We start from the raw sequence: 25501 nt of genomic DNA, 5'->3' as shown, positions 1-25501 counted from the left end.
TAACTCTGGCTTGTAATTTTTCTTGTACAATGTGGCAATCAATTTCTATATGCTTCTCGTGTTTGTGAAAATTGGGATTCTTGGCAATGTGAAGATCTGCTTGGTTGTCACAAAATAAAGCTTGGTTGTCACAAAATAAAGCTGTTGGCTATAATTGTGGAACCTTAAGACCTTGTACAATGTGTCGTGTCCATGTAATTTCCAAGCATGTTGCAGCCATAGCTCGATATTCGGCTTCAGCAGATGAACGAGGCACATTGGTTTGTTTATTTGATTTCCAAGAAATTAAGGAACTTCGCAAAAAAACACAGAATCTGGAAATTGAACGTCGACTTGTCGCACAACTTGCCTAATCGGAATCATAATAAGCTTATAGTGTAGGATCATTAGAAGAAGGAAAGAATAATCCTTGACTCAGGACACAGAATATACTATATCTGGGCTTGTCACTGTTAGGTAAATCAATCTGCCAACTAATCTTCTGTGTTTGGTGGGATCATGTAATGGATCACCATCGTCAGGATTTAATTTTAAATATGCCTCCATTGGAAAAGAATTAGGTCGAGATCCTACTAATCCCACGTCGTTTAGAATATCTAACGCATACTTACGCTGGGAAATGAAGATGCCTTTTTTGGATCGAAAGACTTCAATGCCAAGGAAATATTTTAGATTACCAAGATCTTTGATGTGAAATTGTTGCAAGAGGTAATCTTTGTGAGACTTGATTGTATGTCCATTATTTCCTGTGACTAGAATGTCCTCCACATAAATAAGCATGACAGTAAATGTGTTGCCATCGGGTTTGGTAAATAAAGAATAGTTAGCCTCTAATTGGGTGAAGCTTGCCTTTTGAATTGAGCAGGAAAATTTGGCAAACCAATTGCGGGAAGCTTGCTTTAAGCCATATAAGGATTTATTCAGCCGACATACCCAAGGTTTTAAAAAGCGGCCGCAACCGTTACGTAACGCCGTTACGTAACGGTTTTGGTGGTTACCGCCACCCGTTACGGCCGCTTTTGCAGTGTGATTGAGATTCACAGGTGTGTCGGCTGTAGCGGCTGTCGTAGCGGTCATAACGGTACCGTAACATTCATAACGGCCTGTTACGCACCGTTACGTAACAGTTCTGAACTGTTTCTTTCAAAAAAACACACAAAAAAAAGCTAAAAATGTTGGAAGAGGGATAGAGAGAAGTGGGAAGATAAAGAGAGAAGATGGAGGAGCAAGAGATAGAGAGAGAAGGGGAAAGATAACACTACAACAAAACTAACTATTCACTGGATCATGTTTATGACATGCATTAAATGCATGTCGTAGTTAGTACATTCTACGACATTTTTTTTTTCGCAAGCCGTTAATGTTTTGTCAATAACAACATACATACCATGTAAATCGTTGATTCATATATTTATAGCATACAAAAGTATGCCGTAAAAAATGTATGTTTTTACGACTTAAAATAATATGCCGTAAAATATTTGCACTTAAGACGACATACATTTCATGTCATAAAATATTATAACTTTACACGGCATGCATTAACATGTCGTGAAAACTTTTGCAAAAAAAAAAAAAAAAATTCAATTCAAATTTTTTTTATGGCATGCAAAAGCATGCCGTAAAAAATGTATATTTTCACGGCATATAAAAATATGTCATAAAATATTTGTACTTAAGATGACATACATTTCATGCCGTAAAATATTATAACTTTATACGGCATGCATTATCATGTCGTGAAAACTTTTATTAAAAAAAATTTCAATTCGAATTTTTTTTTTTTGATTTAAAAAAACTAACAATTTCCAACCAAGCTTCTCACCTTACATTTTCCTAATTGAGGGCAACGTAAAAAACGTTATTTTATAATTTAGTGTCTCTGTTAAGGGATAATTGCACCCAGTGGGATTTTGAGAAAAAAAAAATTACATATTCATGAAAAAGTTTATAATTTTAATAATTAATATTTATATGGTTTCTCATTAATTTGTAATTATTTTTTTTTAAAATTACCTTGATTTGATATTTTTCCTTCTTTTAATAATTTATTTATTTTTTACTTTTTAGATGTGCCTAATCTGAATACAATTAAAAAATAAAATATAATATAATATATATGAAATATATTAGATTATATATATATTTTTTGAATTTAGTGATTTTTTAAAAAAATTAAAAAATATTTTTCTTTTAAGTATATGTAAATTATTTGAAGTTAAAAAGTAAAAAAAAAAAATTATTTAAAACATTTAAAAACTTACTCATAACATTGTCCCGTTACTCTCTCACTCACTCTCTGGGTCTCTCTCTCTCTCTTTCTCTCTCTCTCTCACAGCCCTCTCTAAACCCTAATCTCTCTCAACTGATCGAATCAACCTTTTTCAGCCCCGTTTAATCTAATCTCAGAGCGATTGGTGATTCATCTCAGATCCAATCTCAGAGCGATTGGCAATTTAGATTTTGAGATTTCGAAGCTCCACCGCCTACACCATCTGCACCGGCGAGGGGAGCGAGCACCATCGTCTACTAAGGTGAGCACTACCGTCTCTCTCTCTCTCTCTCTCTCTCTCTCTCTTTGATTCTTCAATTTTGGCTATCAATTCCAAAATGTAAGGCGATTTTCATATTCTGTTTTTTGTTTTGATAGATTTTATTGTAGTTTTTCTGAAAATTTGTTACACTTATCAGTGATTTGTGGCAAAATCACAACTTCTTTGCTCTTTATTCTCTCACTGTTGCTTACTGTGTCTTTTCTTGATTTCAAATTGCATCAATCTCCCAATGTTAGGATTCATAGATATCTCTTTTAGTTCGTATGAGAAATTTATTTTATCTAATTCAATAATCATCAGTCTTCGAAGCTCTTTGTCTTGATATCTCGTAATCGATGGCTTTATTAGAATGTATAAAGCATTTGATTCAGTTGGGATGGGTTGAATCTTATGCCGGTGATTTGATTGCATGTCTTGTGATGGATTATTCATACATGATTTTTAAAAAAAAAAAAAAATCTTTGACTTAATTAGAGGCTTAGATGGATGAATTAAGTGTAGAGTTTGTTGCTGATGGAGACAGATGGAAGCAGCTATAGCTGGTTCAAGTTGAAGGAATGGTTAATTGTGATAACAATGAAACTGTTTCTGAATTATGTCCCAGATTAGATGTTGATGGCTCTAGAAAATAAACGACTTTTAGGAAGTGAGACAATTACCTTTTTTAAGTGCTGATAGACTCCAGAGTTTATAATATATGAGAGCAACAAAGCTGTTTTAGAATATGACTTTTGGGAAGCATGACAGTTGTGAGTCATTTAGCTGAGCTTTATTATTGCTAACCAATCAGGAAACAATGTCTTTTAGGGACTTGAGACCAAGTTCCCTAATAAATTACTTGTCATTGATATCAAACAACTATGACTTTTCTATAATAAATCAACTTATATGTATCTTTGATTGTCTCCCACAAATGTATGAACTTGTGGTTGAGTGGTTGTAATATTGTGTGTAAAACTGGAAGATTGGTGGTAGGTGGTCTAGTTATTAGGTGCATTTGTTGTACACCAAAACGTACATAAATTTTGTTTCTATTTTGGGTGACTTCTTTTCATTATCCTTTGGCACCGATATGGAAGTAGCTCTCATGACATTGATTGCATGACGGGCATACTCTCTCATAGTTGAGCACATCATCAACTAGCAAATTACAGTGTTAATGCGTAAATGATCTCCACTCCACCTACTATATTTATTGTATCAGTCATGACCTTATATGTGCCAACTATAAATTTATTAGAAATTTTTATAGATTTTTTTATTTTATTTTTATGTATCATAAGAACTCTATCTATTTAACTTTGTAAAAAAGTCACAATGCATAAAGTATGAGTGTCATGCATTATTTTGAGTTTGTTTCTTATTATTTTCCCTTTTTCTGTCTTTCTTTTGAGGAACATTTCATTCTCTCTTCTAATAGTGTTTCTTCACTAATTTACATGGAATAATTTTCTCCTCTGTTTATTTATTTATTTATCTTTCACAGGGTAAAGTGTGAACATGTTTGAGTCCTAGAATGAGCTCCTACTTTTTAAGGGATTTATAGGCAACAACTTGGCTGGATTCAGTCATGTAAATATTAAGTCCGTGTGTTTACCATTATGCTTCAAAGGACACTGTAATGCAAGATAGTGATCATATAAATTTGCTTCCATTTAGCGCTTGTTGATGTTGAAATTATTTTAATGTCATGTTCAATGACCCCAAATATACCTAATACTTAAAGGCAACAAACAAATTAATCCTATTAAACAGAAAAATTATTAGTTTAACACCATACCAGGTTCTTAATGTCCGAATTCCCTGTATCATATCCAAGAGATTACCTGGGTCAAATTAACCCTTAATGTCAAAATTAAATACACAATATGGTATAAAAGCATCAACTCTTACGAACTAAATTGGTATGCCCAACCAATAGTAGTGGCTAACATCATTTCCTAGTAGACATATGTATGGTTTATATAATTTAATTTATTTGTTTGGTTGACAAGAAATAGAATTGTAGTGCCCTTATTTTAAGTTTAAGGGTGATTCATTGATCCTCTTGTGTAAATTGATGACAAAAGTTGATCTCTTACCTCCAAGTGTCAAAGATTTGCAGTTCAATCGGTTTTTTAAAAACGACAAGGAGTTTAATGCTTCCATTGTCAGAAGTTCTTTGTTGTTAATTGCAGCCTAGATGGAACAAATACACCGTCATATTAAGGAACAAGTCTCAAAAGGTTCATTGATGAAATATTCAGAACTCCATAGCTTTCTATGTTGTCTATGGCATTCAGTTTACAAATTAAATTTTCTTACTTTTCCAATTGTCTCAAAAAATGGCACCTTTTTCATGTGATCGCTAATTAAAAAGATTAAGCATTACTTCTTATGAGCAAAAATATCATCTCAACTATTGAATATTACAAGTGAGAAAATGTCATAAAATTTACGAATGGCTTCTTATCCAAATTTATTTTTCTGAAATGAACATGTCACTTTATAATAAGGATCCAACCTCCCTATTGACTCTGCCTCTTATTCTTTACTTGATGAATAATAATTCTGTGGGGAAGTGGTTTTGGAAATACTCTTCTGATCCTGGGGGATGCTCGTGATCCACTGATAGGCACCTGAAAGGAAGTAAACACTTCGGTCGGGGGTGCCGGGATTAGCACTCCGACGGACAAGTCAGTCTCTCGTTCTTGATTACTTGTATTCTAAGTTAAACACCACAATTAGCACATACCTCTTTCTGGCTGATGTCTCTTCTATTTATATCTTTTCTTCTTTGGGCCTTGGGACTAGTTCCAAATCCAACCTCCTATTCGACATATTTTGTAATAAACCAATCTCCACTTGGCCCCTTGCTTAATCGACTATCTAGCCGAATAAGGTTGGGTCCGAGTTTCCGTTGCAATGGCCGAATGTTCCGAATCTTGATTCTTCAATGTTTGACTCTCCGAAATCTCTATGACTCCCAATATTCGGCCCCCACAATTGCCCCCCAAGCACTCCACTAGCGGCAGTTGGCTGAAGTGTTTGGCTTTGAACTCGAAGAGTCAGAGTTGAAATTCGGCAGCTGACCATATTTCAACGCGAATGTCTGTCCACACGCTTCTCAGTTATCATTTCAACTTCTCACCTCTTCGTACACTCTCATTTATCGTGATTTAAAATTTTGACGTCTTTTCAAATAGATACACGCTTTTAGACGCCTGTCGCTGGATTGCCTTCCGAACTACCTCTGCGACCTCCTACTCTTCTCTACCTCCTTCACCACTTGTAAGTTCTCTTCTTCTTTGCTTTGAATTTCTTTCCTTGCTTTGTTTTTTGGCTTAGCATAATCATATTGGCTGGGGAGAATGGCGAAACATTTAAAAGATCTCCTCTCATCGGATCGAATTTCTGGCTTCCGACGCCATTTTTCCATCCTTGATGACGTCTGTCTGTCTTTTGTGGCAGACGACACCCTTGATATGGAGAGGGTTGATGAAACCACAATCGTCTTCCCTCTTCTATCAATCGCAGAGGGCGGGGTCTGTTTCCCCCTTCACCCACTCCTTAGAGCCATGCTTTGCCATTAGGAGTTAATCCCTTCGCAGCCCAACGTCAATTTCTTTAGGATTGTGATGAGGATTGTCGCACTAAACCACCACATTGGGCTTAACCTTGGCATCCTCGTTATTCGGCATTGCTACGTCTTGGCCAAGTCTTCTGGTCGACACGGGCGTTATTTTCTTAGAGCCAAAGACACTGACCATCAACTAGTGACTATGCTTTTCAGCTCTGGGAAGTGAGTCGATGATGTTATGGTCGTCGCCCAAGGAAATTGGGAATTTAGCAAAGGTGAGGATCGCCTTGATCGTATTCCTAGACGGAGGGGCGAACTAGGTGGCCGAGTATCATCTTTTATTCATTTGTTAAATTTATAAAGCTTCATTTTTGGGATCTTACGGTTTTGCTTTTGCAGGGAACGATTTGAAGAAAATCTTGACCTCAACTGACGACGCCGTCCTTTCAGAAATCAAGACTGCGCTCAAGTACTTCGGCCGACGGAGTCTTCAGAAGTAGGGGAGGGCGGCCCACGTTCTGCTCCGCTACGAGCCAACTTATACGACCTTTTCGGCGGCAGAAAATATCCCAATTTCGATCGGTGAGGAGTTTCTTGTTGCCCGTATCTTGATTGACTTCAAAAATTTGAGGCAAGTTAGTTGCGAGGAATCAGATTCAGAGAGACCGGAAGTAGCTGAGGCCGCCGAATCAGACGAAGCCGAAATAGAGGTTGACGAGGCATTGAAATTAGCATTTGAGGAAGTCGGCCTCAATTCGACTGATAATCCGTCCACTTCGGGTCGAGAGGACCGTCCACTTGACGATATTTTTCAGGGTCTGGAGGATCTTCCCGGCGCGTACCCAGAAGATATGGCTGGGCTAAGCCTCACTAAGCTTGCCAAGAAAGTGAACGCGAAAAGCATAGCTGCGCGGCGAAGGGCGGAGGAGATTTGGGCTGCCGAATCTCAGTCTCAGTCTCAGTCTCAGTCCTCCCTGCCCGTTATTGAGGAAGTGACGGCAAAAGGAGGAAGCACCGAACGGAACCCTTGGTGCAGGCCAGTGTAGAACTGAGCAAAGGGTGGAGAAGCGCCCTACCGATGTCAAGGCCGGCTCAGAAGAAGATCGCGCCGACAAACGGCCTCATTTGGAGGAATCAGATGTGATTGTACCTTTTGTTATTCAGCTGAAGATGAAAAATACGCCGATCTTCTCCGATGCTTCGGTAATCAAAGATCCAGCAATTGCACTTAGTTTGGCGACGTCCGTTTTACTGCCTACTGATAAGGCGACTTTTCGGGTGGAGCCGAATCTGGTTGCAATCGCGTTGGCCGAGCAATCGGCTCTTTTGGTACATATCTTGACTCTGTCTTTTCTCCTTACACATTATTTTGGTTTTAACTTCCTATTTTGCAGACCGTCAGAAGGATAGCCGACATGGGTCGTCGCTATCATGATACCGTGGAGCAGATTGGCCGTTTACAAGCAGAGGTTGAGGGCCAAAGGAGTAGGGCGCAGATTGAGGGCGCTCGTGCCGAGGCCGAGTTGGAGAGAGCCCGTAATGCTGAAGATTTGAGATCGGTCGCCGAGGAGAAGGCGAATGCGAGCGACACCGCGCTTAAATTGGCCCAGGAGGCGAATTCTAAATTAAAGGCTGAGTTGGAAGAGATGAAGGCGGCGAAGGAAACAGCTGACCTGAAGGCTTCCAGCGCATTTGATGCCAGGAAAAAACCTGCTTATGATGAATACGTAGACGAAGTCCCCAAGTTTGAGAATCTGGGCTTTAAACACGGCTGGCTTAAAGCCCTTGCTGCTGCTAATGTGTCTTTGGCTGCGCCAATTCCATATGAGCAAGTGGATGTTGAGCCTCTGGAGTCTGATTCCGATGGCTGATTTCAAAGGCGCTTGTTTTTTGTTTTAGGATTTGCGTGTATTTTTTAACTTTTTGCAGTTTTTTGCTTAGTAATTTTCATATGTAAAATGGTTACAATTTGTGCCCAATTTACTTAATGAAAATTCATTTTGTACCTCGTTGTTACTGATGAATGGAATTGCTTTGGGTCAAATGTTGTATAATTGCCGACTAAATGATTAGGACGCTTTAAAAGCCAAAAATTGGTGAATGAACTGGCTGCGGTACATATCGATTGGCATGAGGCCAGGGTACGCGGCCGGCTAGATTAATAAATCTGCCATTGCCCTAGCTAGTGCATAAACTTCAAAGGCATTGATCAAGAATTGCCGTTTAGATAATTAGGCCGTTTTAAAAGCCAAAAATTGAATGAACTGGCTGCGGCACATATCGATCGACATAAGGCCAGGGTACGTGGCCGACTAGATTAATAAATCTGCCCTTGCCCCAGCCAGTACATGAACTTCAAAGGCATTGATAAAAAAATTGTCGTTTAGATAGTTAGGCCACTTTAAAAGCCAAAAATTGAATGAATGAACTGGTTGCGGCACATATCGATCTGCATGAGGCCAGGGTACGCGGCCGGCTAGATTAATAAATCTGCCCTTGCCCCAGCCAGTGCATGAACTTTAAAAGCATTGATAAAAAATTGCCGTTTAGATAGTTAGGCCATTTTAAAAGCCAAAAATTGGTGAACTGGCTGCGGCACATATCGATCAGCATGAGGCCAGGGTACCCGGCCGGCTAGATTAATAAATCTGCCCTGACGTTTGGAGAGTAGTATTAATGAAATTGCCTCGGGGGCACTGCAAGTATTAGAAATAAATAGGGAGTGGCTGTTTGCGCCAGTAACTTCGCTTACTGTGTTTTCAGGGCAACTTATCGTGAATGGCAAATAGAGTTTTCTTTAACAGCAGAGGCGAAGGTCGAACTTTGGCTGAGCTTGATACTGTGATGAATTGCGGCAGAGAAGCCACCCGTGCGGGATGTGGGGCGTCCAAAGAACGGGAAAAACGTCAGTCTCCAAGTCGTCGAAGCAGATCACCCCGAAAGGAGAAACAGCAACGGGGAAGCTCTCCGCGATCACGATCGTTGAGTTTTGCAGTTTTCGTGGGGAACAGACCGATGACGGAGGTGGACTCCATTATTAGGGACCCAGTGGTGGCGGTCGAATTTGCTCGACAGATTTTTCCACCAGAGGTGCAGCAGTCGATGGTTGGCCGACAAAATTTCGACGGCTTTCGAGAGGGTATCCACGGGGCGGTGAAGGGGCTGTACACCGCTTACGAAGTCAGCATGCGCCTGCGCGCCGCGCTGCGGGAGATAGAGAAGATGGACAAAAGGGTCCGCAGTTCGGAGGTTCGGGCAGAGAAAGCTGAGCGCGAACTTAATGAGCTTAGGATGGCTAAAGCTGCCGAGCTGCACGTGGCGGGTCGATCTAATTCAATCGTGGACAAAATGGTGACCCAATGGCTATTGAGTCATGCCATTGCCGATCGAGACACGGCTAGCATGTTTGCCATAAAAAATGCGAGATCCAAAGGTTATGAGCAAGGCTTTCATGCGGGCCGGAAGGTTGGGATCGACAAAATGAAAGAAAAGCTTGTAGAGGAGGTTTGCCGATGCGAGAATCGGGGATTTAAGCATGGTTGGATCGCGGCATTTCAGGCTGCAGAGGCTCTTCAAGCAAAGGATGTCGATTCGGCGTTACCGCGGCACCGACGCAATCATTTTCCCTTTTCTGCCTTTGAGGTCGAAAAGAGTGACGATGAGGGAGAGGCCGCATAAAAATATTCATTGTAATGTTCAGGCGCGGATTGCGTCGAAAATTAAGTAATTATTTGTTAGATGAATAAAATGCTATGTTGTTAATATTCCTGTTGCCTTATAATTACTTGTCAGATTGCGTAATTATGTAATTCTTTGGCGTATATATGTTTGCATGTTTTGTGCTTTATTGGACAGAGAATGTTCGAATAAACAGTTTTAGCCTGCTCGTCCTAATGGAGCATGTCACTAAATATTTATTCAGTATGCTCGTTACATTGCCCAAAAACGGTGTTGATAAGACTCCGAATCTGGCATTTTCTTTAGGTATTTATTCGACTCCAGGCTCAGGCTTGGACGGCGTCATGCGTCGAAGGGGCTCTGAATCCGAAGACTTTGAGTGGCCGATCGTGATATCCATGAAGGGCGCTTTGAATCCGGAGATTTTGATTAGCCGATCGTGATATCTACGAAGGGACGCTCCGAATCTGGAGGCTTTTTCGGCCCAACGACGTTATGTGCCGAAGGGGCTCCGAATCTGGAGACTTTGCGTGGCCGATCGTGTTATCCATGAAGGGTGCTCCGAATTCGGAGACTTTGACTGGCCGATCGTGATATCCACGAAGGGCGCTTCGAATTCGGAGGCTTTTTCGGCCCAACGGCGTCATGTGCCGAAGGGGCTCCGAATCCGGAGACTTTACGTGGCTGATCGTGATATCCACAAAGGGCGCTTCGAATCCGGAGACTTTGATTAGCCGATCATGATATCCACGAAGGGCGCTCCGAATCCGGAGGCTTTTCCAGCCCAACGGTGTCATGCGCCGAAGGGGCTCCGAATCCGGAGACCTTGAGTGGCCGATCGTGATATCCACGAAGGGTGCTCTGAATCCGAAGACTTTGATTGGCTGATCGTGATATCTACGAAGGGTGCTCCGAATCCGGAGGCTTTTCCAGCCCAACGGCGTCATGCACCGAAGGGGCTCCGAATCCGGAGACTTTGATTAGCCGATCGTGATATCCACAAAGGGTGCTCCGAATTCGGAGGCTTTTTCAGCCTAACGGCGTCATGCACCGAAGGGGCTCCGAATTCAGAGACTTTGAGTGGCCGATCGTGATATCCACGAAAGGCGCTTCGAATCTGGAGGCTTTTCCAAAACACTTTTAGAACAATTTTTGACTAGAATCCTCGCATTACAAAAATGGAATTTGTAGATGGCGAATCGTTTAACACTAAAATCATTCCCCACAGGTCGGGTTTAATGATAAAACTTTCGCAAGTGGGTCGAGTTCCAAGGCCTTGGAAAGACTCCTTCCTGTCATATCTTTAAGCCGATATGCCCCTGTTCTTGCGATGGAATCTATTTGATAGGGGCCGTCTCGGTTTGGACCAAGTTTTCCATCAGCCGACTTCCTGTCGGCTGGAAGCACCTTCTTCAGGACCAATTCTCCTGGTGTATAGCGGCGCAGCTGAACTCGTTGATTGTATGATTTCGCCAACTGTTGCTGGTACCGTGCCATGAACGCAAGGGCGCGGTCTCTTCATTCCTCGATTAGAATCAAATCCAAAGCCAGCATCATGTTGTTTCGACCTATATAAAAAACTTGTGACTTGAGGGTCGGGAGGCCGATCTCCAAGGGTAAGATTGCTTGGTTGCCAAAGCATAAGGCAAACGGAGTTTCTCCAGTTGATCTCCTCTGCGTTGGTCGATGAGCCCACAATACACTCGGCAATTCTTCGACTCATTTGCCCTTGGCTTTCTCCAGCCTTTTCTTGATGCCGTCTAGGATGGATTTGTTCAAAGCTTCGGCCTGACCATTGCTTTAGGGATAAGCCGGCGTAGAAAAATATGGCCGAATACCATATTTGTCGCACAGTTCTCGGTAAACACCACAATCAAATTGAGTGCCATTGTCTGAAATAAGGGCTCTTGGAATGCCAAATCGTGTTATGATGTTCCTCCACACAAAGCGTTTAACATCAACGTCTTGAATGTGTGTTAATGCCTCAACGTCGACCCATTTTGTGAACTAATCTGTTGCGACGATCAAGTATCGCTTATTCCCTGGGGCCCTCAGCAATGGTCCTACGATATCGAGCCCCCAGTGGGCGAACGACCAAGGACTAGTAATAGAGTTCAGCTCTTTTGCGGGCAAATGGGTTAGTGGGGAGAACTTCTGGCACTATTTACACTTTTTCGCATAACACTCGGCGTCCGCTCTCATTGTCGGCCAATAATACCCCTGCGTTATAGCTCGATGGGCCAAAGAACGCCCGCCAGAATGGGCACCACAACTGCCCTCATGTATCTCAGTCAAAAGCTCCTCGACTTTGTCTGGGTGCACGCATTCCAAATATGGACCAGAGAGGAATTTTTTATAGAGCCCTTCTTGCGGATCTAAGTAGTATCTCATGGCTTTGATTTGCAACTTGTGCGCTTCTTTCTTCTCCTCTGGGAGTTGGTTAGAAGACAGGAAAGCAGCAATGGGATCCATCCAGCTTGGGGCAGATTCTATAATGTTAATCTGGACTTCCTCCGAAGGGCCAATGCTTGGCTCCGGGATGAAACCTACTTCGATAGTCCGTTTAATCTCTGAGTTGATGGCGGAGGCTAGGCAAGCCAAGGCGTCCGCATGGGTGTTCTGATCACGTGTTATCTAGTTCAACTCATGATGGTCGAATTTTGCCAACAAGGAATTGGCCGTTTTCATGTAGGCCGCCATGTGGTCGTTCCTTGCCGCGTACTCCCCCTTTAGCTGGTTGATCACCAGTTTTGAATCACAAAACACAAGCAAACGCCGAGCGCCAAGAACGTGTGCGTTCCGTAAACTGGCTAGGAGAGCTTCATATTTGGCTTCGTTATTTGATGCTTCGAAGCCAAGCTAGACGGCCTGCTCAATTACTGCGCCGTAAGGAGACATGATGACAGCTCCGGCTCCACTGCCCTGCTGATTGGACGAACCATCGCAATACAACTGCCAAATATCCCCAACATAAATCCTCTAGTTCGGCTTCGGTCGAATTTCGTCAGGCTTGAAGTCGGTCAAGACACCAGTGAATCCGGTGACAAAGTCGGCAAGCACTTGCCCTTTGATTGAGGTTCTGGGTAGGAATTGGATATCGTATTGGCCGAGTTCCAAAGCCCACTTTCAAACACGTCCGGAAGCTTCTGCACTGTGTAGTACAGACCGGAGGGGATAGTCTGTTAGCACCCCAATGCTATGACCCTGGAAGTAATGCATCAGTTTCCTCGCCGCCATGACTAGGGCTAGGATGAGCTTTTCCAGCGGAAGGTAGCGTGTTTCGGCATCAACCATTGCCTTGCTCACATAATACACCGGCTGTTGCTCTCCCAGCTCTTCCTTTATCAGCACGACCCTGACGGCCCGGTCGGAAACTGCCAGATACATAATGAGCGGGTCACCAAGAGAGGGCGTTGCCAAGAGTGGTACTGAGCGGAGGTATGTCTTAAGGAAGTTGAAAGCGGCTTCACATTCGGAGGACCATTCAAAAGCCTTGCCCTGCCGTAGTGTATGAAAGAATTGTCGGCAGCGATCTGTGGAATGGCTGATGAACTTGTTGAGCGCGGCGGCCATTCCCATTAACTTTTGCACCTCTTTTACTGATCGGGGGGAGCTGAGCTCTAGGATTGCTGTGATCTGCCTTGGGTTAGCTTCAATTCCTCGGTGATTGACGACATATGCCAAGAATTTTCCAGAGCCGATTCCAAAAGCACATTTGGAAGCGTTCAGCTTCATTCCATTTTTGCGTAGGATGTCGAATGTTTCTTCAAGATCGGCTATATGATTCTGCTTTACCTTTGACTTGACCACCATATCGTCAATGTACACTTCCATTGTGTGATCGAGTTGCTTTTTGAACATGGTGGTGACTAGTCTCTGGTAGGTTGTCCCGGTGTTCTTCAGCCCAAAAGGCATAACCTTATAGCAGTAGGTTCCTCTTGGGGTGAGGAATGTAGTTTTCTCCTAGTCCTCTGGATGCATGGCAATTTGATGGTAGCCTCTGTAAGCATCGAGGAAACTCATGCGCTGATGGCGTGCTATAGCATCTACCAGTTGGTCTATCATTGGGAGAGGAAAATAGTCTTTGGAGCAGGCTTTGTTTAGGTCCGTGAAATCAACGCAGACTCGCCATGTACCATTCTTCTTCTTCACAACTACAGTATTAGAAAGCCATGTGGGGTAGGTAACTTCCCTGATTGCCCCTGCATCAAGCAGCCGGTCAACCTCTTCAATCACGGCGGTAGTGTGATCTGCGGCAGATCGCCGGCTTTTCTGAACGATTGGCTTGCACTTAGGGTCAACATTCAAACGATGCTCGGAAACAGTTGGGTCGACGCTCGGAATTTCATATGGAGTCCATGTAACGACCTAATCTTGGCAAGGCAAAACCCTGCCAAGAGGGTGCACCTCAAACGCTATAGCACCTTTACACCACAATTCCTGTATAATTCATACATCACATCACCACATCACCAAAAGTGCATAAGACCTTTCAATTGCCTAACATATATGAGATGATCTATTCAAAGACAAAAAAAAGTATTATCATGCTACAAGATAGTTCCCAAGCATTTCCTCCCCCAAAAAATATAATACATACTAATCACGAATCCATCAATACATCCAACTTCATAAACAATATTTACAATCAACCTCCTTCATAAAAAAAAAAGGGTAAGCTTACATCCTAGAATGACCCTAAGCAAAACCTCAACCACAAGATGCCCACCTGTGATCCTTCAAAAAAATTCTAGTCTTCCAAGTTGAGACGAGCCACACAAAGGTCTATGAATCTGAAAAAAAAAATTATTTAAAAGAATGAGCTAAAGCCCAATGAGTATACCAATACCATGGAGTTGTAAAACTTGCTCCTACCAATAGGGTTCAAAATAAAGATACTAAACATAAGAGCTTAATTGGACTTAAATTTATACAAAATAAAAATAAAAATGATGAAATACAATTTTCATAAAACGTTATCAAGATTTTTCCAAGGAATCTCATAAGGCAGAAAAAAAATACATTTGGATAATGAAAGTAAACAAAAATATAACTTTTCAATACATTAAGATTTCCTGTCCATCATACAATCCACTACATAGCCTTAGGGTCGCGTTACCTCGCGACTTAGGTGGTGACGGTACCGTTACCCAAAACATAACCATAGGAACATAGCTCATGTCATCGTAGCACTTCAATTCTTGTTTCAATGTTTCGGTCCCCAGGACCCCTTATACATACAACGACCCTTATGGTCCTTAAAACATTTCGGTCCCCAGGACCCCAAAGCATTTTGGCCCTTGTGGCCCCAAAGGCTATATTCGGTTATATGATCAATAAAATAAATACCCTCACATAACATTTCACTGTCATTCAATCATCATCATCATAAAATTTGAAAGACTCAACTTAAATAAATGGGTAAATTACATTTACCTCCCCTGAGGTTTCTGACAAATACAGGGACCTCCCCTGTGGTTTGAATAATTACAGTAACCTCCCCTACTTTACTTGACAATGTCAAGATTCCCCCAAAATTTGACCGCCGTTTATGTACCTAGCCGACCCTGCTGATGTCATCAACTGTAAACACAAAAATACCTAAAATGCCCTCAAGTGCCTATAATGCCTATAATGTAAATACTAAAGTGCCCAATGTAAACACTTAATTTTATTTTTTTATTTAAATATATTATTTTATTTTGTAAATATTTTAATTTTTTAATTTTAAGATTTTAAACTCAAAATACAATTTCAGACTCAAATCGTAACTAAACACATAACTCAAACCTCAATTCAAAAATTATTTTCAAACCTCATAACCAAACACATAACTCAAAACTCCACATTATTTTCAAAACTCTACACTCAAATCATAACAAAACACATAACAAAAAAATTAAAATATTTAAAAATATATTTATAAAATAAAATATTTAAAATAAAAAATAAAATTTTTAAAATTTGTTAATATTTAAAAATATATATTTAACATAAGTTTGTATTTTTTTTAAGTTTGTGTTTGGTTATGAGTTTTGAAAATAATTTTTGAATTGACCAACACAATCATAAAACTCAATTCAAAAATTATTTTCAAACATCATAACAAAACACATAACTCGAAACTCCACACTATTTTCAAAACTCTACACTCAAATCATAACAAAACACATAATTTTTTTTTAAAATATTTAAAAATATATTTATAAAATAAAATAAAATATTTAAAATTAAAAAAAATTAAAAAAATTAATATTTAAAAAATATATTTAACATCAGTTTGAATTTTTTTAAGTTTGTGTTTGGTTATGAGTTTTGAAAATAATTTTTGAATTGACCAACACAACCATAAAACTCAATTCAAAAATTATTTTCAAACATTATACCCAAACACATAACTCGAAATTCCACACTATTTTCAAATCTCTACACTCAAATCATAACAAAACACATAAAAAAATTAAAATATTTAAAAATATATTTATAAAATAAAATAAAATAAAAAAAGTAAAAATTTTAATATTTAAAAAATATATTTAACATAAGTTTGTATTTTTTTAAGTTTGTTCTTAGTTATGAGTTTTGCAAATAATTTTTGAATTGACCAACAAAACCATAAAACTCAATTCAAAAATTATTTTCAAACATTATACCCAAACACATAACTCGAAACTCTACACTATTTTCAAAACTCTATATTTGGTTAAGACTTTATGAGTTTTGAAATTTTTTTTGAAAATTTCTAATTGGAATTGTAATTCTAAAAGAAAACCAAACATGTTTCTAAAAAAAATATTTTTTCGGAACATGTTTGTACTCAAAACTCAATTCAAAAATTATTTTCAAAAACTCATAACTAAACACAAATTTAAAACTCAATTCAAAACTCAAAACCAAACTTTTTCCAAAACTCTATTTTAAAAGAAAAAATTAAAAAAATATATTTTATTTTTTAAAATTATTTTTAGAGTCATGATTTGAGTGTGGAGTGGTATTTTGAGTTATGAGTTTTGAAAAGAAAAAATTTATTTTGTTATAAGTTTTGAAATTTTTCGAATTTATTTTTTTAGGGTAAATATTTTATATTTTAAATATTTTTTATTTATTTTAATGTGCATTATATTTCATACATTTATGTGTTGTATTTTTTAATATTTTAAATATATTTTTTAAATATTAAAATTTTTTAAAAAATTATTTTTTATTTTAAATGTGTCATTTTTAATATAAATATTTTTAAATTATTTTATTTTATGGTTGTGTTGGTCAAAGCAAAGGGTTTTCTCGTCTTTACCTTATGGCAGTGATGTTCATCTTGAAGAAAAGAATTTTTCGTCTTTTTGCAGGCAAAAGCAAGGGTAATATGGTCATTTTATATAAAACACTAACGTCGTTTGTGCAAAATAGACAGAATGGGGGAATCTTGACATTGTCAGGTAAAGTAGGGGAGGTTACTGTAATTATTCAAACCACAGGGGAGGTCCCTGTATTTGTCAGAAACCTCAGGGGAGATAAATGTAATTTACCCTAAATAAATTCTCATAAAAAAAAATTAATGCTTCATTATACAAATGAAATCATATCTTTATTAAAACTCAACCCTTAGCCTCAATAAATTTATAGATTTTCTTTTTATACATATATCATGATGAAATGTATCATTCACTTCCTTTAATTCAAAAATTATTTTCAAACTTTGTAATAAAGATAGAGGTAAGGTAATTTCCATGGTAAGTATACTCACCTCCAAAAATAGCAAAAGTGTAGATTTGAAACTCTACAAATTAATTTCCAAGAGGTGTAGAGATGCCTTCCTCCAATCCTAACAATTAGTAAAAAGGATCTCAAATTAGGAAAAGCTTTCAATAAAAATTACAACATCTACAAAAATGATCCTAAATAAAATTATGCTAAGGAATGGCAAGCTAAAGAACTCCTCCAACTTTAAGTCACCCAAACAAATAACTTATCCAATCTCCATAACACCCATCCTTTGAACATCTTTGAGTTAGTAACTTTTTAAATATCCAATCAATTTATATGCACAATACCACCATCAATTTACTACAAAAGTCAAAAATCAACATTTTTGTATAAACTCAACAACTTAAGTAAAATCTCTTCAATCACTTATAAAATTCCTCCATAGAACATGGAGATACCCAATCCACCATTTATCAAATCAATTTCAACATATAAATTTCCTAACACAAAAATCCCCAATTTTTACGTCACATTCAAACCCTAGATTAACCCAAAATCTTAATCTCCAAATCGACCATCAAATTGACCATTTTTTTTTTTAACATCTAAAACATTCATGGAAACTAATTGAGAGTATAAAATTCAACAATCAAACCCCAAATCATAATAGATCTAAAACACAAAAATTTCATCATCTCTAACTCAAAATATGTAAAACCTTAAACTAAACTTTTAGAGAAAAATTCTTACCAATTACAAGCCTCTAATCCATCAAGAAAATAAACCCCATGCTTTGATTCTTCAAAAGATTAAGAAAAATCTAGAGTTGGTGCTTTTATTGTGTTATTTTCGGATGGATTTAAGGACTGGCCGACCGGACCCTTTTTCCGGCGAGATAAGGTGGCCGGAGGTGGTGGGTTAAGGTGGTGGTGTAAGGGTGGAGCAAAGGTGTGGTGTTTGGCCTCCAAGAAAGTAAAGGAAAATGAGAGAGAAAGTAGAGAGAAGTTAGAGAATGAAGAATGAAGACAATGAAGAAAAAAAAAAAATCTGCACTTCTATTTTTTTTTGTGTTGAAATGGGGTGTTTGGTCACACCTACCATCAAGTTTGGAGTTGGGTTTAGATATCCTAAATGGAGTTTAACATAAGAGTGTGTTTGGCTCTAGATGAAAAGTTGAGAATATTATAGTCCATGCAAATACATCAAGATTATCGAGCAGGAAGGATACTAGCTGCTGTCTGTCGGCTTGATTCAGGGAGGCGCCGACCATGAAGAATCTCTCTGGATTGCCATCAATCTCAATTCGGTCTAAGTCTTCCGTGGTTTTCTCATTCGGGAGCCGCCCGACATCGTCGAGGCTTTCACGATCCGGCACCTCAATGGAATTAACTTGCAAATCCTTTAGCGTCTTTTCGGAGAGAAGATAGCATACTTGTGCCGATTGTTGGGAACCACGGATCTGCTCGATGCCGTATTTTGTCGGGAAACGCAGAAGCTGATGATAGGTACTTGGGACAGCCCACATAGTATGCAATCAAGTTCGCCCCATGATGAGATTGTACGGCGAAGGCAGCCTGACGGCCAAGAATTCCACATCCATTGTTTGGAAGCCTGCTCGGACGGGTAGTATGATTTTCCCCAACGGATATTCTGGATTTACGTTGAAGCCGAATAATGGATAAGGAGCCGGAGACAAGTCTGATTCGTTTAAGCCAAGTTTGATGAAGGTCTTGTAATACATAACCTCAGAAGTACTTCCCTGGTCTATGAGAACGCGCTCGATAGTAAATTAGTTGGCAAGTAGTTCAATGACCAGTGGATCAATGTAGGGGACTGTTATGCCGATAAGATCAGAATCGTCGAAGGTGATACTCGGAGCTTCATGCGGCCGTTTGGCCAGCGTGTGTTGCTTCTGGGATGCAGGGTGTGTTTGAATTGTATGCATGGCTGAGGGCGTTGACAAGCTGTATATCATATGGATGACTGCAAGCGGAGGTGATTCCTGCTGAAGTAGAATTGGTCTGGTTGCGCACGTTTGGGCATGGTGCTGGGGCTGAACATCTCGGACCAACTCCTGAAGGTCTTTCAAGGCATAGCTACTGTCACGATCGTGATCTTCGCGATATTCACACCGCCTATCCCTTCTTGTCGTGTCGGGAGGTGCCACCGCTTCTGATGGCCTGGTGTAGAACGAGGGGGCCCACTTTATATGCGGGCTTTCTCCGGAGGAACTGGAAACTTCAGATCGTCCATTCTTCTTGGGATCCGAGATAATAAGTCAGAGCTGTTATCGGTGTCTCGAAGCCGGGCTCGAGGTCGTCGATCACCTACTTTCAGAGGTCGCTCGGGATTTTGGGGCACGGCTTGTTTGGATTTTGCTACCTCTAAAGCCAAATCCTGACGGAGGCGCTCGTTCTCATCGATCAAGTTTTCCAACCTCTGCTCATTTTGCTTTGCCTGCTCCATGATCGCTTGCATTGCCTCATGTTCTGGAGTCGAAGGTGAGGCAAAGTTCAAAATGCGTCTTGCTGGGATACGCTCCGGTCCGTGCGTGTTTGTTGGAGTGAAAACGTCTACCTGCGTGTTTTCATCAGTGACTATTAGAGGGTCCTCCGTCACGTCCGCCATGGATATGCTTGAGTATTTCCACAGATGGCGCCAGTTGTGGGGAAGTGGTTTTTGGAAATACTCTTCTGATCCTGGGGGACGCTCGTGATCCACTGATAGGCACCTGAAAGGAAATAAACACTCCGGTCGGGGGTGCCGGAATTAACACTCCGACGGACAAGTCAGTCTCTCTTTCTAGATTACTTGTATTCTAAGTTAAACACCACAATTATCACATACCTCTTTCTGGTTGATGTCTCTTCTATTTATATCTTTTCTTCTTTGGGCCTCGGGATTAGTTCCAAATCCAACCTCCCATTCGGCATATTTTGTAATAAACCGATCTTTACTCGGCCCCTTACTTAATCGACTATCTAGCCGAATAAGGTTGGGTCTGAGTTTCCGTGGCAATGGCCGAATGTTTCGAATCTTGATTCTTCAATGTTCGACTCTTCGGAATCTCTACAACTCCCAATATTCGGCCCCCACAAATTCCTATAAGCTTCAAGTTTAGTTGTCTTTTAACTTCGTCTTCATTTTTTTTAATTTTTTTGTGCTTGTACACAGGTTTTCTATTATTGGCAAGGGTAATAGCTGTGACATTCTGTGTAACCTTAGCAACATCATTGACTGCAAGACTCGGTGCAACACCTATGGCTGCATTTCAGATTTTCTTACAGGTCTGGATGACCTCGTCGCTTCTTTCTGATGCCTTGGCTATTGCTGGACAGGTATGGCCACGTGCTGTTCTTTTTAATTTTTTCCCTTTCGAATATTTGGGAGAAATTCTTCTATTTAATCAGGGAAGACAATGTGAGAAACTCTTTTTTGTGTGTGTCTCTCTCTCTCTAATTTCTGAGAACCAAAAAGAGCCTAACCAAATAACGACGAAACTTCGTATTTTTGTTTTTTTTGTTTTCCAATTGTAACATAAATTGATCAATCAATTATTTTTTTTCTTTATCTCATTCTTCCAGGCTATCATTGCTTGTGCGTTTGCTGAGAAGGATTATGAGAAAGCAAAAGTTGTTGCAGCCCGAGTGTTGCAGGTAAACCATTTTCCAATTCTTAGTGTACAAATCGTTCTCTCAACAAACGCAATTGTTTTGATACCCTCTTCAATTTTCATTATACAAAGCCTAAATATGTTTGAGAGGTTTTATTTTGCAGATGGGATTTGGGTCTGAGGCTCGCTGTAGTTGTTGGACTCCGTTTGCAATTTGGAATATTTACAAATGACAAAAATGTTGTTCACCTCATTAGTATAGGCATTCCAGTAATTCCATCTATTGGCAAAATAACTTCTTTTTTTTTTTTTTTTTGCTAAAAAAAAATAAAGCAAAAAAATATTTGTTTTCATATGTCAGTATTTTTACTTATTTCGTGAGTCTAAACTGAAATTTATGATATACTCCCATTAGTTTGTAGCAGCTACACAACCAATCAATTCATTGGCCTTTGCTTTTGATGGTGTAAACTTTGGAGCATCAGATTTTATTTATTCTGCATACTCCATGGTAAGTATACTAGTGTTTCCTCTAGACAAAGAACAAAAACATTTTTTATTTTTATATTGTCCATATAAACTCCTTTTTAACTCATAATTTTATTGTATCATCAGGTTCTGGTATCTGTAGTGAGCATTGCGTCTTTATTCCTTCTCTGGAAAAGCCACGGTTTTGTTGGAATATGGTTTGGTTTAACCATTTTTATGGGTCTGCGTGCATTTTCTGGGATTTTGAGGTAATTTCCTTTGTTAATTCTGTGAATAAATAGTCCTTTTCAAGCGATTTCCCAGTTCAAAGCTGATCAAATTTCAGCAGGAAACTATAAATTGGACCACTTTTCATATTGGCACATTTATACTCAAACCCGCCACTTTTCCTATTCTTGTTTCATAATCATGTATTATGCTTATTTTCTATTAAGTTAGTGTTGTTGTCCCCAATTTTTGTAGAGTATAACTCAAAGCTGTTGCAGTCTACCAATTACATTACCAGGCGACAAGCTGTCAAGTTAGGATGAAAGTTTGAGATTTTATTTGAAAATATGTAAATAATTAAAAATAATAATAATTAGACATCTCAATATTATCCTAGGGAATGCAATTTTGTCTCCAAAATTGTACCCTTCATGGATGATAGAGATTTGAATAGCTTGATGATGTATCACTTTCTTGGTTTGTATGTTTGAAGATGTTATCAGCTTGTTTAAAGTTGTATTTTAGAGATTAGTGAATCTTATGATTTGGATACTTTTCTTGGTTTGTATGTTTGAGTTTGTTATCAGTTCGATATGATAGAAGTTGAGGATGGAAGTTAGTATGCAAGTTATTTGAGGTATGGATATTTAATTTTTTTACTTATTTCATAGTTGTTGCTTCTGCTTGGTTTGTTCACAAGTTGTATTTTTTAAGCTGCTGTTTGCATATTATTAGGCAAGTTTATATTCATATATATATATATATATATATGTATATATTATATTTTAAAAATAACATTTTACGACATATAAAATTATGTCATAAAAAGTGTAATGATTTATGACATGCAAGAAAATGCTGTAAAAGATTATATATGGCATACAAAGCATGTCATAAATATATTAAAAATGATCTTCTACGACATACAAAATTATGTCGTAAAAATTGATGATTTATGACATGAAAGAAATACCGTAAAATATTATATACGGCATACAAAGTATGCCATAAATATATTCAAAATAACTTTCTACGGCATGCAAAATTATGCCATGGAAAATATAATGATTTATGGCATAAAAAAAATGTTGTAAAAAATTATATACGACATACAAAGTATGTCATTAATGTTTAATTTATTACTTTTTACAACTTTACCTGTATGCCTTAAATAACGCTCAACTTTCCACGACATGTCATATAACAGCATTTGTGTGCATGCCGTGAAAGAGTTTTTACGGCATGCATTGCGAGCCGTACAAATTCAATTTTGTTGTAGTGTAAAGAAAATATTATTGATTTGTTGAAACTGTAAAACCTATGCTATTCTATTCAGTTGCTATCACTCAACCATTTTGTTTGTGTGTGTCTATCTATATATTGTTTGATAATAATAATAATAAATGTGGTCATTGTCTATTTGGCTTGGTTAAAATACGTATATATATATATATATATATATTTAGGTTCTTATTTATTCTGTTACTTTTGTGATTATTTATTTTATATATAATAGTTAATGATGGATTTTTTGTATACTATAAAGTCATTAATTATTAAAATAAAATGTAAAAAACTCAGTTTATAGTGATTTAAAAATATAAAATATATTGGATCATACTTAAAAATTTACAAAAATTGATCAATATTTATTTTAAACCCAATAAATATGATCATGGAAAAAAAATATGCGTATCGGTAAGTTTTTTTTAAAATTGTGCTAAAATTAAAAAAAATTCACGGTTCCGGTTATCGCAGCCGTTACGCTACGGCCTTTACACTCCGCAACCGCAACCGCGCCACCGCCACCGTTACGACGACTGCAACCGCTTTTCAGAACCTTTGACATACCGTATTCTCCCCCTGTCAGTGAAGACCATGCAGGATGTCCATATAGATAACCTCATCAAGATCGCCGTGCAAAAATGCATTGTGAACATCCATTTGATGAATGGGCCAATTGCAAGAATCAGCCACCACGATGAGACAGTGGACAGTGGTAAGTTTGGCAGTGGGAGAAAAAGTCTCCAAATAATTAACTCCTTCAATTTGAGTGTTGCCCTTAGCAACGAGGCAAGCCTTGTAACACTCAAGAGCTGTCAGATTTGTATATGATCTTGTAGACCCATTTGCAGCCTATGGATTTGTGACCGGCAGGCAGTCGGACAAGAGACCAAGTATTATTGTGAGCAAGGGCATCAAGTTCAGTTTGCATTGTATCCCTCCATTTCAAATCAAGAATTGCTTGAGAATAGGTAGAGGGCTCACGGAGACCAGAAATGGAAGCAGGAAAAGAAAAATGGGTAGAAGAAAGACTGGAGAAAGATAAAAAAATTAGAGAGAGGGTGCCTTGTACCTCGGGGCGGAGCTGACGACGGAGAGGATGAGTGGAGTAGAGGGGTGTGGACAAAGTTCATGTGGTAGTCAGCATGCCACACAGGTTGTGTATGAGGTCGGGTAGAGTGACGAGTAACAATAGTTGGTGGAGAAGGGGGAGCGGGTAAAGGTGTGACAGGTGGGGCAGTTGGAGCAAGGGAGCTGGGAGAAGTAGGAGGGTGAGCGTGGTTGGGCGGATGTGGGATATTTGGGGCAAGTGGGTTGGCAGGTGTTGGTAAAGATGGGGTGTAGCAAAGGTCGAGGGTAGGTACAATCGGTGGAGAAGAAGAAGATTGTCTATAGGGGAAGATATGTTCACGAAAATGGACATCCCTGCTAACAAAAGTTTTGTGAAAATCTAAATCAAATAATTTGTAACCATTTTGTCTTGTAGGATAACCCAAACAAGCACAATAAAGAGCTCGAGGATCGAATTTAGTATCATGTTTGACAATGGTAGCATAACATAAACAACTAAAAACACGAAGATTATCATAAGATGGTGGAAAATGATATAAGCGCTCAAAAGGAGTAACGTGAGAAAGGAATGGTGTAGGCATATGATTTATTAAATAAATAGCCATTGAGACACACTCACCCCAAAAGCGAATAGGTACATGAGCTACTTGCAAAATATAGTAACGCTTGCGTTCGACAACTCCATTTTGTTTGGGTGTGAAAACGCAAGAATGCTGAAATTCGATTCCTTTAGTGATAAAAAATGAACGTAAAGAAATAAATTCACTATCATTGTCACTTCGATTTAATATGTATGCTAAATTCACTACAGGAAATGCCACTTTTGGCGACCAAAATATTGGTCGCCAAAAGCCCCATTTTTGGTCGCCAAAACAATTAGCGACTAAAATATTTTGTCGCCAAACTAGTCGCCTATACGCTGTCGGCGATAGTATTGGCGACTAAACTATTTTTGGTCGCTGAAAGTGAACGTTTTGGCTACTAAACTCTGGTTAGTCGGCAAAGGTTATCTTTTGGCGACTAAAATATTAGTCGCCAAAAGTGAACATTCGGCTACCAAACTCTGAGTAGTCGGGAAAGGGTATGTTTTGGCGACTAAATATTTAGTCGCCAAAAGTGTTGAAATAAAATAAAATAAATTTTCAGCGACTAAAATTTTTGTCGGGAACAAGTTTTAGTGACAACATTACTACATTTAGGGACTAAAGAATTTAGTCGCAAAAAATATTATTTTTCATTTTATTAAACTTTTGGCTACTAACCATTTAGTCACTAAAAGTTCTACCTTAGGCGTGGTGACTTTTGCCGACTAAAACTGTTCGTAGCCAAAAACCTATTAAG

General features: G+C 38.9%; 1 protein-coding gene across 5 annotated transcripts; it reads left to right on the top strand.

Annotated features, from left to right (window-relative positions):
- The first annotated feature begins 2274 nt into the window (after positions 1-2274).
- On the top strand, positions 2275-22373 carry LOC114259106 (protein DETOXIFICATION 43). 5 transcript variants are annotated; one of them, XM_082887839.1, is made up of 6 exons: positions 2275-2534; positions 20671-20834; positions 21081-21152; positions 21525-21620; positions 21725-21846; positions 22061-22373. In XM_082887839.1, the coding sequence occupies exons 2-6, from the start codon at positions 20757-20759 to the stop codon at positions 22065-22067; spliced, it is 375 nt and encodes a 124-aa protein (XP_082743965.1). In that variant the 5' UTR covers positions 2275-2534; positions 20671-20756; the 3' UTR covers positions 22068-22373. The 5 variants fall into 5 exon arrangements, with proteins under 5 accessions (XP_082743965.1, XP_082743967.1, XP_082743966.1 ...); XM_082887840.1 differs by lacking the exon at positions 20671-20834 and adding an exon at positions 21274-21379 and having other exon boundaries at positions 2286-2534; XM_082887838.1 differs by lacking the exon at positions 2275-2534 and adding an exon at positions 21274-21349 and having other exon boundaries at positions 20767-20834.
- Positions 22374-25501: the final 3128 nt, after the last annotated feature.

Source organism: Camellia sinensis, chromosome 9, assembly GCF_055761805.1.
Source record: "Camellia sinensis isolate YWXY chromosome 9, ASM5576180v1, whole genome shotgun sequence".
Taxonomy (NCBI): Eukaryota; Viridiplantae; Streptophyta; class Magnoliopsida; order Ericales; family Theaceae; genus Camellia; species Camellia sinensis.
The sequence above is the reverse complement of the archived record's forward strand: the minus strand, read 5'-3'. Positions and strand labels throughout refer to the sequence as shown.